Below are 15496 nucleotides of genomic sequence, written 5' to 3'. Positions count from 1 at the left end.
TTAAATTTTTTCTGCAGAGAGCTCTAGGGATCTTATACCTAGGAATTTATATCTAGGGTTGTAACTCTGCATGGGCTTTGGAATGGCTGAAAAGATCTCTGAGTTTCTAATGTCTTTGACTGTATAAAGGCAATGCAAACTACATACCCAGGGGATTTTCACTAAGGATACCTTTAAATGTAGTAAGAAAATTCAGGCTATGATTTGTTCTTTTCAACAATTTCAGCCTATCTCATCAAGAAAGAGTCAGAAAGATGGACTTTTTTCAGTGTTCCAAACTCCACCTATCTTAAAAGAATTATGCACACTAGTCTATGTCAAATACAAATTTAAATTAACTGTGGAAGGTAGCATACAGGCATGCATCAATGAAGGTTCTCTTATTTACTAACATTTCCTGTGACTGACAATGAGACCATTTAAACCTCTCTTGGCATATGGAAAAAGCAACATGACAAAGGTTTTAGAAATGTATTATATTTTATTAATTGATGCATATCAAACATTTAGGCAGAATCCTCAACATTTACCAATAATGTTAGCTAAAATTCCGGTTCAGAAGAACGTCTTGCATTCAGCTACTAAAGGTAGTGGAAGAATAAGAATAGTAGACAAAGATGACCATTTTGCCTAGTCTTTGCTATTTTCTTTTTTGCATACATGAACAAGAATAAGACATGATCTAATAACACTGTATAAACTATTCAGAATTCCTCAAAGTTATAGAAAGACATAGAAAAAGAATAATTTTATATTGCCATTTTTTTCAATACATGGAAGAAAAATATATGGTATGTGAAATACTCAAAAAAATCTAGTGAAACTGCAGTTCACCCAACAAAACTCATTTTGTTTCCATCAGATGCAAAAAGATGACAACTGCATGTCAATAACTTTTTAAACATATATTGTAATTTCTTGAGCTGCTCTACCTAAGAGACAGATACACTCCCAATAGGAATAATAAAATATCCTTTTAGTTTATTCATACTGTTGACAATTCTTTTTTTCCTTTTTATTTTGAAGGAAGAGTAAGTGATACTGCCATGACCCGACATGGCTACATAGCTTATCAGAAATATCAAAAAAACACATTTTAATTCTTAAATCTGTACATTCTTATAATTGAAACCTAGATAATAAAAAACTTGATCTGGTACTCTACGCTCATTTTTAAAGTTTGCCTTTTAATTGCCTGGTAATTAACCTGGCACGGACAATGCTGTATTCCAATCCCTCCTGAAAGATCTTATGACATGACATAATTTCATTACATCATCCTTCAGACATCAGCCCTTCAAGCATAAGCCAGAAAACTGGATTCACCTCTTCCTGACTATATGCCTTAAATACCAATCTTTCTGTCCAGAATAGCTAAGTGTTCCATAGAAATAGCTTTAAAAAGAGAGCTATTGGGCGCTTTAGAACAGCAGAGGTGGTTATGGTGTTTTTCAGCAGGTAAAATTTTGAGAGTGCTCACAGCAGGAAAAGAGATTGGAGTTTACATGTCTTAGTTGTACTGCGCCCAGTTAGACACCTTCAGGAGTGCATCCTTCTGCACTACTCCTTTGAAGAACTCCGTGTTCAAGGATGATGTGCAGAAATTATAGGCTCAGAAGGGATAAGAGGGTGAAAGAATCTCTGTCAGACTGCCTCTGTGACAGTTCATTTGGGAGCTGCATGCTCTCTTTATTCATACACACACACACACACACACACATCTTGAACCAACTCCCTTGAGCCATAGCCTGGGCCTCAGGACTGTCCAGACTCTGCACCCAGACTAAAGCAAGTGTCCAGCAGAAACCTCAGGTCTTACCTGCTTACTGGTTTCCTACTCATAGGGTCATTGGCTTGAAGCTTGCTAGCAGCATCTTACTCACACACACAGACACACAGACACACAGACACACAGACACACAGACACACACACACACACACATTGTGCAGAATATTCTGCACAACCATGCTGTGATTCTCAACCAGAAAATGGTTAAGAACAGAGTTTAATAAGGATATAGAGCAGAGTGCAGTGATCAAGCCTCTGACAAGTTTGCTGACTAGCAGTTTTTCCAGATGGCCTCTTTCATATGCCCTCTTTCTCCATGCTTGTTCCTTAGCTCACCTTAATCCATCTTTCTTTGCCCTTGTTTTCTCCCATGTAAACAATCCATCCCAGACATGTTTTCCCCATTGCTCCTAGTTTTGTTCAGCTTCAGCTTTGTATGCTGATAATTTTCACCTCCAGAAAATCTTACCCCACATCCAGCAGTTTCTCATGCAAGGACTGACAAGTCATTTGCCTGCATAATTCCAGAGAGAAGCTTAACTGATTATTGTCAACTGAATATCCAAATAAAAATATTAAGATTCCCTCTGCACAAGTGCAAGATGAATTTTAAGAAAAGTGCCTTCTCCCATGAAACAAAAGAAAACAAACAAATTTAAAAAACAAACAAAGAAAACACCAAAACCAAAACCACCAAAAAATAAAGTAAAGCGGGATCTAGAAAATGATAATGTTATTATTCCATACTATGAAGTGTATGTGGAGCTTAATGATACTCAGACAGGAAATCTGTAAAGTGTCAGTTTAGCCTCATCAGGATAGAAGCTATATAGAAGATATAGAGTTCTAATATGAATAATTTTTACAAAAGGACCATGGACCCTAAGGAAAACAGCAGTTTTGGCATCTCTGTCATGCCTTATTCTGTTTTTCTGAGAAGAGCTCTTATCACCTCCCTTAAATGTGAGGTAGAGGTTTACTTTTCTCTTCTTGAATTTTTTTAGTAAATCATCATCTAGCAGTAAAAGTTTTGGCAGATTATTACAGGAATGTATTTCCACTGATATTATATTTGTAAAAAGTCAATATGTACCCATATTTCACTTTTCAATTTTCAGTTTTTAATTTGTTTCATTAGTTTACCATCTAACGCTCTAAAGATTTTATGACCACTATTTATATTTAGTGTCATGATGGAAAACTCACTGAGTTTTACCTACCCGACCTAGTAAATACAGTCCAGACTCTTGCCTCCCCTTGCCCTTTGTCAGAAGGTTGGGAAGCTACCAAATGATCCCTGCCTTTCAGGCCAGCATATCAACAGTTATATCCTATTGCAAAACAGTCATTGCCACTCTCAAGGTCATAGTCAAGTGCAACAGGTTGCTCACTCTGTTTACAACTATTTAATCTGCAATCCATGGTCTTGTCCATAGACAAATCCTTTGAAGTTTCACAAATAAAAACTTACTCTTACTTTTGTTCACCAGCAGCTTTGGGAACAAGCATTTTGCACTTCTCCATAAATAAGTGTAAGATCACATACCTAGAAGAAACAAACTCTTAATAGGGAATTTAAAATAAGATCTTCCTCATTTTTTTCCCCCAAAACAAAATATACCTTGCAGTTTTGTGAAGGACATGCAATTTAGTATTTTAGCATTCTTTGTTTCCATGAAAAAACAATATTTATAGACTTCATCCATAGATTCTTGCTTGGATTCCCCTGGGGGAAGCTCAGCCATTGGTGAAATCTCACTGATAATTTTGAAGTAGAAGAGCAACAATGTGCATGAAAGGAAAAACTGATGTTACAGCCAAATTAACAGAGACCCTAAAAATGCCTTTCCTTATCAGCCTCCCAAATTTTCCCTATCAGACCCGCCTTGCATTTTCTTGATGATAGAAACAGGACGAGAAAAAGGAGGCATTGATGGTTCTTGAGAGAACTTTGTATTTCAGCCTAGTATGGGGTGGGGGTGTTAACTTGTCAGAAGTCTCATTCATCAATGTCACTGTCCCTGCTCCTTTTATTTCAATCTGGAATTCACTAGGAAGTTTTCTGGGAAACTACCCTGAAAGAAATATGACACGAACAGGAACACATCATTTTTGGTATCAAGATTATAGGAGGGTGGCTTGACGCCTTTCTAAGGAGACAGAGGCAGATTCTTGTCTATTTCTATTGTTAGTCTATCCATTATTTTGCCTGTAGATGCCTAGGGCTCATTAAGTATTTCCATATCTTGAAATTCACACCTGGTCTTCTGAATGTTTAAGTTATACAATAAATCACTTAGCATGATGACCAGTTTTCTCCTGTGTTTCTCATTAAAATGGCACCTATAAAATCTAAAAAAAAAAAAAACTTATCAAGCAAATAAAAAATTTCTTCAGGATCTCTTTCTTAAATACCGCTTAAAATGAAACAAGTTCCCTCTAAAAGCCTGACAAATACCTGTGGTTTTTCTTGAGATGGAAAACAGAATATAAAGCAGTTAAAGAGAACTGCTCTGCTCAGCTGGCAGAGACATGCTGGGGGCCCTTGGACCACACCCTAGGCCTTCAGTAGACTTTGGAGGGGTTACTGCATCAGGAAGGTCCCCATTCCTGTTTTCAGCATCCAGGAGAGGCTGAGAGCAGCAGCACTGATGGTGGCCCTGGTGTGCCATATGTTCTGCACTTTCTCAGGGCCATTGGCAAGCCTGTGTCCTCAAGTGAACAATTAGTCACATCTATTGTTTCCAAGTCCCTTGCAAACCCACAGCACAAGAATGACTTGCCTAAGCAGAGTTCCTGATCCACTCACCCCAGCTGGCAGCTAGATGCCAGCTTTTTGCCAGACGTTATAGTATATGGAGAAGGAAGACATGCTGAACCTAAGAGAGCAGATTTGGAAAAATACAAAAGAGAAAAAATAAAGAACATATGTAATTGAACAATACAGTCCAAGTATATTAACAACAGAAAAAAACAGGTGAGTCAATGACCCAGTTTTCAGATTTTTTTATAGTACAAAAAAAATTAAGTTCCCAATATCTACTATTTGAGGTGATTGAGAAATTATTAAACCCACTCAGACTTACACTGAACTCAACTAGGCTTTTGTCCAGTTCAAGGGTCTTTCTTGAGAATTAGAATTTCAAGACTAAAACATCTAGATTTTCTGAACTTCATATTGAAATCTTTCCAGTTTCTCATGTAATAATATTGACAATATTTTTAGAAGGAAAAAAAAAGGATTTGGGACAGTGGTGTTGTGTTTGTTGATACACAATTTCACAATTAGAGATTTGAAGAGCTACAGTCTGGTGAGGACCATTACAACATTTTGACTGTCCTGTCATAAATCTCAGCAAATTACATTTCATCTGATTTTCACTGTATTCAACCTAACAGCTTCCATTGCAATCAATTGCACACAGTAGCTGGTATGTATGTACTCATATGGAACTGTACAAGTGAACAATAAAGTTTATCACTGTAGTGAGAGTTAGGGTTGGCAAAAAAGAAAATTCAACCTAATGACCTGAGGAAATATTTTCCAAGAGAGCAATTCACCTTAAACACTGTATAGCATTTCTTCCTAGAAATCAATGTTTTGGATGAAAAATTCAGTCTTAATTTAAATCTGAGGCCTAACTCAAAAAAATTATAGTATCAAGCTAGTTAAATACAGAAGTGAGTTTGTTCCCAAGGGGCCTGAACATTCACTAATAACATTGAATAATAAGACTACCTTGTTCTTCCAGGTTTTCTCAGTCTGTGGATGTCAGGTATCATCTAGATATGTTTGATTTAGTTAGGAGCAGCATGATGGTTAGAAAAAGGGTAGAAGGAAGACCCCAGTCAGACAGAGGCTAAGAAAATAATTTTGGCATTCATAGCAGTGCCACTTGTTCATCCTCTTTTGCTAGACTGAGCTTGTAGTGCTCCTATCAGAAGGAGACAAGAATAACCCAGCAGTCTGGTCACTGCTAAGTCACCCATGGCCCCACAAACTGCTGGAACCGAAGTAAAAATGAGTCCTCAAACATTAATTTTCCATTTGTGCAAGAACTCATCTGAACTGTGCAATTGTCCAAGACTTCTAGTCTGAGTTGATCCCTAAAATGAGCATTACCTGGAAACAAAACTTCCATCAGCCTCAGAAATAATGCTGAAGGAAGAACCTGTTTTACTTCAGCCCGTCAAGCATCTCTTGTCACAGCATTTAATCCATTTCTCAGACTCTTCCTCTTCAAATATATCCCTGTATAGGCCTCTACTTCAGCATTAGTCCTATCTCACATCCTAGCCCCAAAACGAAAGTACAAATATAAAGATGTATCTGTCATCAATAAAGGTGTGAATATTTCAAATTATATTTTTCTCTTAACCCCTTGCTCCCCAGGCATATCCTTAAGATCCAATTAAATAAAAGATCACAAGGCTCTAATGTCAAATGTCACTGTGGGTTCATAGCCTCTCACTGCTCCACAGACTTAAGTTATGAATAGCTGCCAGGAATGGTTCAGATTCATTCCAAGCCAGAGAAGGACACAGAAATTAAAGAATATTGGACAAGCAGGGATTTACTGTTTGATTTTTCTCTCTTCTTTTGTTTTCTTTTATTTTCTCTTATTTTCTTCCTTTCCTTTATGTAGAGCAATAGCTAAAAGCTATAACCCATGTGATTGAAATATAAACTTCACTCTAACCTGTCTTGAACCCCAGCACTTGAAAGCATCATCAGACCTATACCATACCATATCAAAGAAAGAAGCTCAACATAACAAAAAGCTCACCTTTGGCAGCCAGGAATTATCCACATTCCTCAGCCTTTGCCCTCTTCTTTAACAATGACTAATAGATAGATAAAGATAGGTATATAGATATAGATAGATGATATAGATATAGGCATACATATAGATAGATGTATATGTATATATATAGACTAAGTCTATGAATAGGCTTAAGGTTCAGAAAATAGAAGCTGATTAGCTAAAGAGTATCTTTCTAAAGATACCAACTGTCTAAGCCAGGAACAGATTTTTAGTTTGCATCTCCTAGAGCTATTCATTTTGGACTTGAAGACACTTTCCTTGAGGAAACGCTGTTCTTAAATTAAAACTGTGGTTCTTGTTCAGTTAAAGGTGATGCACTTTGCTGCCACATAGCTGAGATTTTATTTCAGGGTTTAATTCAGAACTATTGCCCTGTGCCATCAGAAGAAGCAGCAAGTAGGCTGGAGCCACCACCCACTCTCACAAGAGATCTCCAGCAATTATGTATTTATGGAACTCTGCTTCAGCACAGTTCTTGAACACATACTTAGCACATGACTTTTCCAACCTTGTAGTTGGAAAATAAAATAAAGTGGACTCATATAAAGAGGTCCTTAACTTGAAATGCACTCCTACAAAAAAAAAAAAACAAAACTAAACAAAACAAAAAAATCTACCTTTTGACTGTTTTATGCAGTAACCCTAATCTTAACCCTGTTCCTGAAGTAAACTACCAAAATCCATCCACCAAGACCTATACCCTAACAAGGCCTAGTACTGGTCATGGCATCTAGGATTTAAGCCAATCACATTGCTCATAAAGTACTAAATCATGAATGTTTTATATAAGTCATTCTGAACATGAGGAAGAAAATACTTCATAGGAGTCCACACTTGCAAATTCTCTTTGTAATTTTTTTTTTTTTGCATGTGGAAAAACTGCTAACTTATTGCTGTAATCTGTGTGTGCATGTGTGTATGTATGTATGTCTCTTTGTGTGTATGAAAACTGTTTTCTCTATCAGAGGTAGTCCCTATTTTCACCACTTCCCACTGGAAATGTTATAAACTACAGAATTTTAAAATAAGGTGCAGGCAAAATAACACCTCTGCTTGAAACCAATTTCCTATCATCTGTCCATTTCTCACACTTAGCAACAAGTGCTATACACCTCACTCCAAATAACTGGCATTACACTCTTTCCAGCCTAAAAATACTGTGAAATATTAGATGTAAATTTGCAGAAGTGCTTTGGTGCTACATGCCAAACAATTCCAGCTTCAGTGGGATTTCTGGGTACGCACTGATATAAACAGCATCATGCAGTCCTCAGGTGAGGCTGTGCATGGAGGTGTTTGTCTCAACTGCTATAGTGAGACACCAGCCCGTTTTTCCCATACCTCCATGCACTTGTGCTTTTATGGGGAGGGAGTCCATCTTGGAACAAACCTCTTTGACTTGCAGCCGAGTGTAAAGCTAACAAGCACTGCTGTCAGATCTGTGGGGAGCTCCATGCCTTCTCCACACAGCTGCTGTGGGACTGGTGCTTACAGCAGCAAAGCAGGCATGGGTCTGTTTCAGAAGGAAGTCAGCTTGGTACTTTCTTGAACTTAATTCTGATGTATAAAGAAGAGAGCATGTGAAGATTTTTGTTTGTCGTGTTAAAGTTACATCTGTCATCTGCTTAAACCTAATTAGTTGCTGAAAACTTTAAATCTAACATAGGAGACAAGGATCCTGTTCATATGTTGTTCAAAGGGTATACTGTAAATCCAGTTTATCACATGGCTATTGCCACATAAATTATGATAAATTTGTGTCTGTGTATAGACAAATATATCTGATTCATGGCAAAACCTTTTTTTTATTGCCATGAATTTCTGTTCAGTTGCTTGTTTTTTACTTGTTAATTAACACCAAAAGATTAAATTATTTTGCAGAGGGGCTCTAATGGAAGTTAAGCAAACTTTTTTGTTTTCATCCAAAACATACAAACAATATATGTTTCTACATACAACTTACAGCCATGTTTTGAAAATGTAGCAAGGCAAACATGGTTTATACCTATATATTATGGCAGAAATCCAATATTCATCTGCTGTTCATATTGCAAGAAAATGAGATCATTAAGGTCAGAAAGAACAGCTGCTTTAATTATAACACCCCAATAGATCATAACAAAATTTTCATCATCTCACACAAATTCTAAGAACATACCCCAGGGATTCATTTCTATAATCCTGCTTTTTCTTGGGAAGGAGATTACATAAGTACACTCCAAAGCACTGGCTGCTTTGAGAAGCCGTGTAAAATAATTTTACCCCAAGCTCAATAATATGATGGCAACTAATATTAATCTAACTTTTAAAAGTCTTTATTCCTCTTTCTGGGGTGGCAGCAGTAGGGGAAGATATTTTTGACAACTGGGAAGCCGCCCTGCAGGCTTCATAGTGCTGCTGCCACACATCTCCCCAGACTCCTGCTGAGGAGTGCTCAGTATCCATACCTACAGCTGGCAATGCTGGTCTGCCTGAGGAACCCAAAGGTATCCCTTCTTTAAGGGAATGGCTGCTTTGTGTTTTAACAGATGCTATGCTTCTGGTAGCGGAGAGATTAGAGGGACCATTCAACATTGAATCAGTCATGGATCCTATTGATGTCAAGATTTCTGAAGCCATCATGAACATGCAAGAGAACAGCATGCAGGTGTCAGCAAAGGTACTGTGTCAGTCATGCCTTCTCTGTTGTTGAATGTCACAAGTGGGGGGAAAAATATCTCCACTAATTTTCTGTCTAGACTTTAAGATTGTCCAGACCACCAGAAATTACTTTTGCTTGTTCAACAGTTCACCACACTGGCTTTGAATTCCTCGCTAAACTAGTTAAACAAGCTTGAATTTTGCAAAAGGAAGTGGAAGGGAGAAAGTGACCATTTATTAAACTTCAAAGTAACAACTGTAAGAGATTTAAGGAAAATAGAGTGTTCTAAAAACCAGTGGTAACTCTGTAAACATTATCCTGCAGAGTATACTTGTTAACTTCCACTCGTGTCTCATCTGTGATTCTCCATATTAACTTCCAAACACATTTTGATTTATCTAGGTCAGATTGAGCACAATGTGTTTGAGGTGAATACACAAAGTGTTCCATTTGACCTCCTTTAATAGCCACTCTGGGGAAATACTACATTGGTTGGTCTCTGATTACCAGACCTCAGTTTGATAGAGTTTTGTCTGGATTCTGACACAAAGATAAACAGAGCTAATGATACCGGCTGCCTCCTTTCCATTTTTAATGTGTGTGTGTATACACAGGTCACCACCACCTCCAAACCCCCTGTAAATAAGATCCTTCAAATTCAGTATCAGGTGCTATTGAGCCAATAGTCAACAATTAATGGCTTTGCCTTAATATTCATCAGTGCACTGTGGCTGAAATTCTAAAGTCAACAGTTCACCAAGCTATCTGCATTAGGAGCTTCTATCTCCCATTTAACTCCCAGTAGGCAGGTGCTGGCCAGGCTGCCATCTAAGTCAGTAATTTTCCATTGCTTGGAAGGAAGCTGCTGTAGCTGGGAAAAAAAGTGGGAACAAAAAGCAGGAGCCTGAGGTTTACATTCTTCCTGTCAACCCAAAATTAGATGCTTTTTATGGCCCCAGTGCTGCAGGTTGCTAAGAGTTTCCTTCAATATGCCTTTTGCTTTCAACCTATGTGATGTTCCTTGGATTTTAAAAGCAGTCTACATCCTGCAGGATGAGACTTTATTCTGGCACCAGTGATCAAGGTGTTTAACAGCCAAGTTCTCTCAAATATTTTGGGAATTAAAGGTCAGCTTCAGCAAACTCAGCCCTTACCTCAAAAAAGAAACCAAAAATATTTTCACTTAAAAGTCACCCCAGGCCCAGGTGTATTTTGTTTTCCCTTTTACTTGTTTAGTTTTCACAGTTTTTCCATTAGCTGGAAAGCTGCATCCCCTGCCAGAGTCCAATGATGTTTTGGCATGAGCTCATCTCACTACTAGTTTGTAGCAGAGCAGACTGTTTCTTCTGTCCCTCACAAATATTTTATTTGCTGTAAAGGTTAATAGCAATGCCATTTACAATGCAAAAGTTTTTCCTCTAAGAGAAATCTTAGACAATATTTTTTTTAATCTTGTAGAACAGAAATTATATCAGCAAAATTTATTTCATTATATTTTCATAGGTAATAGAGCTGTCTATCCTTGAAGGACCTTTGTATATTCTCTGTAGACCATTATTCTCATGAAATGTGATTTCCTTGATCTCCTAGGTTAAAGCTATCTTTTTTCATGTAACATGGAAATGCTTTACCCTTAAAAAAAGGCAAAGGCTTTGGGTATAGTGCTGTCTTTGGGTATAGTGCTGTCCTCTTCTATGCCAGGTCAGACTTGCAGAGATAATATACAAGCAGACTTCAAATCTGTCCTCTGTCATCTAATTTTTTTTCCCCTTATATATGTTGTCCACTTAGAGTTTCAGTGGAAATGACAGACACTTCACCAGATGTAGTAGGGTGCATGGAATGCAATTGCAGACCTAATGTGGGAGAAAAGCCACTCTCATCAATTAATCTGAGATGACACTCAAGCAGGGTATTGAAATCATGATATTTTCTATTTTCTCATTCTTCAGACCATTTTGTACTTTTTATTTCACTGCACCTACTAAAAAATGTGGTGACTAGGAGTCACAGCTTTTTTTCCACAAGTCAGTCAGTGCTTTTTTACAGTGGAAGAATGGTGATGCACTAATAATACTATGCCTGCAAGACCCACATATGCATAGATTGTTTTTCACTGCTGACATGCAGCCTTTTCTATCTAAAAACCTGGCTGATATCTGAGAGAAGACTCTATGCTCTATTCAGTAGAATTTTTGGCCATGTTATATAATGTTTTTTCTTATCAAAGGAGTGGAAAAAATGAAAACAAAAGATTTCTTCCTAAAGGAGCTCTCACTTACTTCATTCTCTTTGTAGGCAGAAGACCCAGAGCTTTGGATTATCCAAAATCCAGCACTCCTGTTTCAAATAGTTATATAAAATTGCCCTATTCCAAAAGTCCTAGAAAAAGCCAATGACTTAACAATTAATCAGTGCAGAAAGTCAAGGCTTATTGCTTGACTTCAATCCTTGTCTTTCATTTCCTTGGAAGACACAAATCCTCTGTCTTCCTCTTTTGATAGCTGCACGTCAATACTGAGACAGAATTATAGAGATACCACATGTACCTCTTCTATCTTTGTCCTGCTGACCAAGGACATTCAGGCTCAGACACATTCTAATATCTCTCACTGCATAAAATGGAGCATCTCTGTTCCTAGGCCATTAACTTTTCTTGCTTGTGTGAGGATTACAGTCATTTCTTCTAGCACAGTTCACATTAAACATGTGCTAGTATTATGTTAAACTCCTCCAATTCATTCTGAGGCTGCAATCTTTCTCTGTTTTCTTGGTATTTCTCAGCAGTTTATATTCAGCACTGTCCAGGAAGTCTGACCACAAATCTCTAGGCTTCTTGGCTCCTCACCTTGCACAACTGTCCCTTAATGACAGCCACGCAAGGTGCTTATTCTCCCTCAGGGAAAGTCCCATTCCTGACCGTTGTGACAACTGGAGATGCTTGTCAAAAAAGAGCAACAGTATAGAAAGTCACACCCCAAGGCCCAAGGCCTTTCTGCTGGAAGGATCTATGTGCTCTGAATATGCCCCAAGTTTCCCTTCTCCAAGAGAAAACAAGGAGTGCTGATCATCAAAATTAGTTTCCATAGATTCATCATCTAACACCTGCAGCCATTCTTACAGAGTACCTTCCACAAGCCACATCACAGAGAGTGCAAAACAATCAGCCTGGGCTGCCTCAGATGCCTCCCAAGACATCAGTACCTTTTAAGAATAGGCCTTGCAGCCTGGGTCTACCCAGACTAGAGTAATGTTCCCTGAAGGTCACCTCCGGCAGAAGTCATGGTGCAATAGATTTACCTTGGATTTCTGCTTGTAATAGCAGAGACAGGATATCCTCTTTATTGAAATCTCTTCATTATTCTCCAGTGACACCTTTTTGGTATTTGAACAATATAGTGCCAAATTCAGTGCTCAGAAATATGTTGATTATTTCTCAGGCAAATTTTTTACATTTTGTGCATTGTTTCCCAAGGTTCAGCTCATATCCCAGACTTAGTCATAGCATACATTTACCTTATTCTCATTCTCATTCTCCCTGAGGTAATTCAGGTAGTCATATTCAGAGTCATAACACATAAATACTCATTTCAATCTTGGACAAAACAAGCATGTTTTGAAAGACTTCACAATTTTCCCACAAGGCTGTTAGTACCAACACCTTTGGTTCTTGCTTCAAGTCAAAAAGTAAATGCCACATCTGCTCCATTTTAAAAACATGAATGTTTACTAGTTGATATCAGCAGACATTGCTCATTCACAAGTGGAGGAAAACTCAAAAAAATAGCACAACATATGTTAAAACATCAATTTTTTTTTTCAAAATGGAGAAATTTCCTAATCTGATTGCATCAGCATAATCATGTCTTCATTGCTGCTCAAAACACAACATATTGAACTGTTTTCTGCAATGGTCTGGTCCTATACAAGTACATTAGACTGCTGGAAGAGTCATTTGGCTGCCATGACCAGATTTTTCCACTTTCATACAGTCTATCCCATAACTGAGTTTCCTTTTAGTAAGTCTTAAATCTGCTTTTATCTGAGTTGATGGATGCGCCATTTTAACCTATAAATATATGTTCCTTCTCAGCAATTACTTCAGCTAAATGGATGAATGAGCTCCATGACATAGAAGACTACCTATGCATTATTTATAAGAAAGATATCTTCACAGAACTACATCCAAGGTTCTTCTTAAAATAGTCCACAAATTTCATACTAAGAAAACCTCTTCATTTATCTGTGTTCTTTCCAGAGTTCTGTGCAGGAAAAATATAATGGCATTTCAGGTAAAAAAATCAATGCTATTCTATCTGAAGAGTCAATGGAGCAGAATCATATAGAGACACTCAACTGGAAACACTGAGCACTAGCACACAGCTAAATAACAGTATGACCCAAGGCTTCACAGAGAACAAACTACGTCTTCCACAAAAATTCAAAACTTCAAATTCTCCTGGGAAAGGGGCTCTTTTTTCTACAGTATCTACATCCTAGTCCTGATGTAGATACTTCCATTTAGTCAGCTCAAGAGATTTAATTCTTCACTGGCTCTGTTGACTTATTCTCATGGCTTGGTTCATATCCCTGACCACAGAGATTTGGTCCATTTGAGCTTTAACAGCAGTTCAGTGGAGAATGGTTTTATGTTATAAAATCTTAACAGGCATCTCAGATATCCCAGAACATCCCAAATGACTGTAGGTGCTGATGAGAGAGAAACAGAAGGAAGCTTTTGATCTCCCCTATCTTAGATATATAGCTTAAATGTAGACACATATACAATGCCAACTAAACTTAGCCTTCTTAATTTCAAATGGAATCTATTCCCTAAATTCAGTTGAAATGGACTACACCAATTATATATAAAATACAATTTTTTAGAGAGTGGGTTTATACTACCGATTTACAGTATGTGTAATGAAACACCTGAATATTTTTCCAGAAATTGTTCAATACCTCTGAGTAGCATTGTAAATAAAGTATTTCATGTGCTTCTTCTTAGGAAGCATTTGTTAATATCAGTTATCATCTTTGCATTTTATATTCTGTCAATACCAGGATACAAATTTTAAAATGTCTCTTTTGCATTCAAAATTCAGTTACTGAATATTGCATCCTTACTGCATTTCCATTAGGTCATTTAAAAAGCAAGTTATTTCTTTGTCTGTGATATAAATATTACTGTCTTGTTTCCATCTCTGTTATTGTCTGACTGTTTGTAAATGTGTTTGTATAAAACCACTTGCTTCAACTATTTGTATGAAGATAAATGCCACAAAGTCTCTGTTGGGTTTTTTTCAGTACATCATAAGAAAGATGTAATATAAATTATGTAGACTTGCAGTTGCACCACATGGTCATACAAGTAGCTTAACAATCACACACTGGGACTTTTAAGGAGACATTCCCTCACTTTCTTTTCTCCTGAGAATCTAGTTGTATGTTCTGGATAATTGTCGCTTGCTTCATAGGCAAATACCCAGTTGCTTAATTGAGTAAATGGGATTTTATAGATATCTAAATAAACAATTATGTTCTCAGTGCATAACTTATCTCGAATCAGAAGAATTAAGTAAACTTTTGTAAGTACAATTCATGCACTTAACATATAGATTTCACCCTTTAAATTGTACAGTATCCTACACAATCATGTACAAATTTTGAATATCAATCTTAGTTAAATTTTCTTCACAGAGGAAAAATAAGATTCTTTCCTTATGAAAGGTTTAGAGCTTCACAAGCTAAAATAATATTTCTTGGTTGATTAAATTAATTTATTGTCCAATAGTCCTCAGGACTAGGGAGGCTTGAAACTCTTAGATATTCTCAAACCAGACCAAATAGTATTCCACTCATAAATTAAAAATCCCAATGGCCATACAACAGCTGGACTTTGAGCCAAAGCAGACCTGATGAGTGGACACATATTTAGTATGAATCAGCTTCTTTCAGCAAATTGTGAATCATCTGGGGCCTCTAAATTAACATCAGGAAACCTGAGAGCCAATTTAATGTACCCTGAAAGCAGCAGAAGTTGCACCATGGATTTGGGTCACTCTTCCACAGGTTGCAGTCCTTTGGGCACAGCCTGCTGCAGTGTGGGTCCCTTCACAGGGTACAAGTCCTACCAGCAAACCTGCTCCAGTGTGGGCTCCTCTCTCCACAGGTCTGCAGGACCCTGCTCCAGCACAGGCATCCCATGGGGTCACAGCCTCCTCGCAGGCACCCACCTGC

At 37.5% G+C, this 15496-nt stretch overlaps 1 protein-coding gene across 1 annotated transcript in view; it reads left to right on the top strand.

Moving 5' to 3' along the window:
- GPC6 (glypican 6) overlaps positions 1-15496 on the top strand; it is a 726495-nt gene that overhangs the window by 650109 nt on the left and 60890 nt on the right. The window contains exon 5 of the mRNA XM_053970101.1: positions 9144-9274. Coding sequence (XP_053826076.1) covers positions 9144-9274 — 131 coding nt within the window. The remainder of the gene's footprint in view (positions 1-9143; positions 9275-15496) is intronic.

This window comes from Vidua macroura, chromosome 2, assembly GCF_024509145.1.
Source record: "Vidua macroura isolate BioBank_ID:100142 chromosome 2, ASM2450914v1, whole genome shotgun sequence".
Taxonomy (NCBI): Eukaryota; Metazoa; Chordata; class Aves; order Passeriformes; family Viduidae; genus Vidua; species Vidua macroura.
The sequence above is the reverse complement of the archived record's forward strand: the minus strand, read 5'-3'. Positions and strand labels throughout refer to the sequence as shown.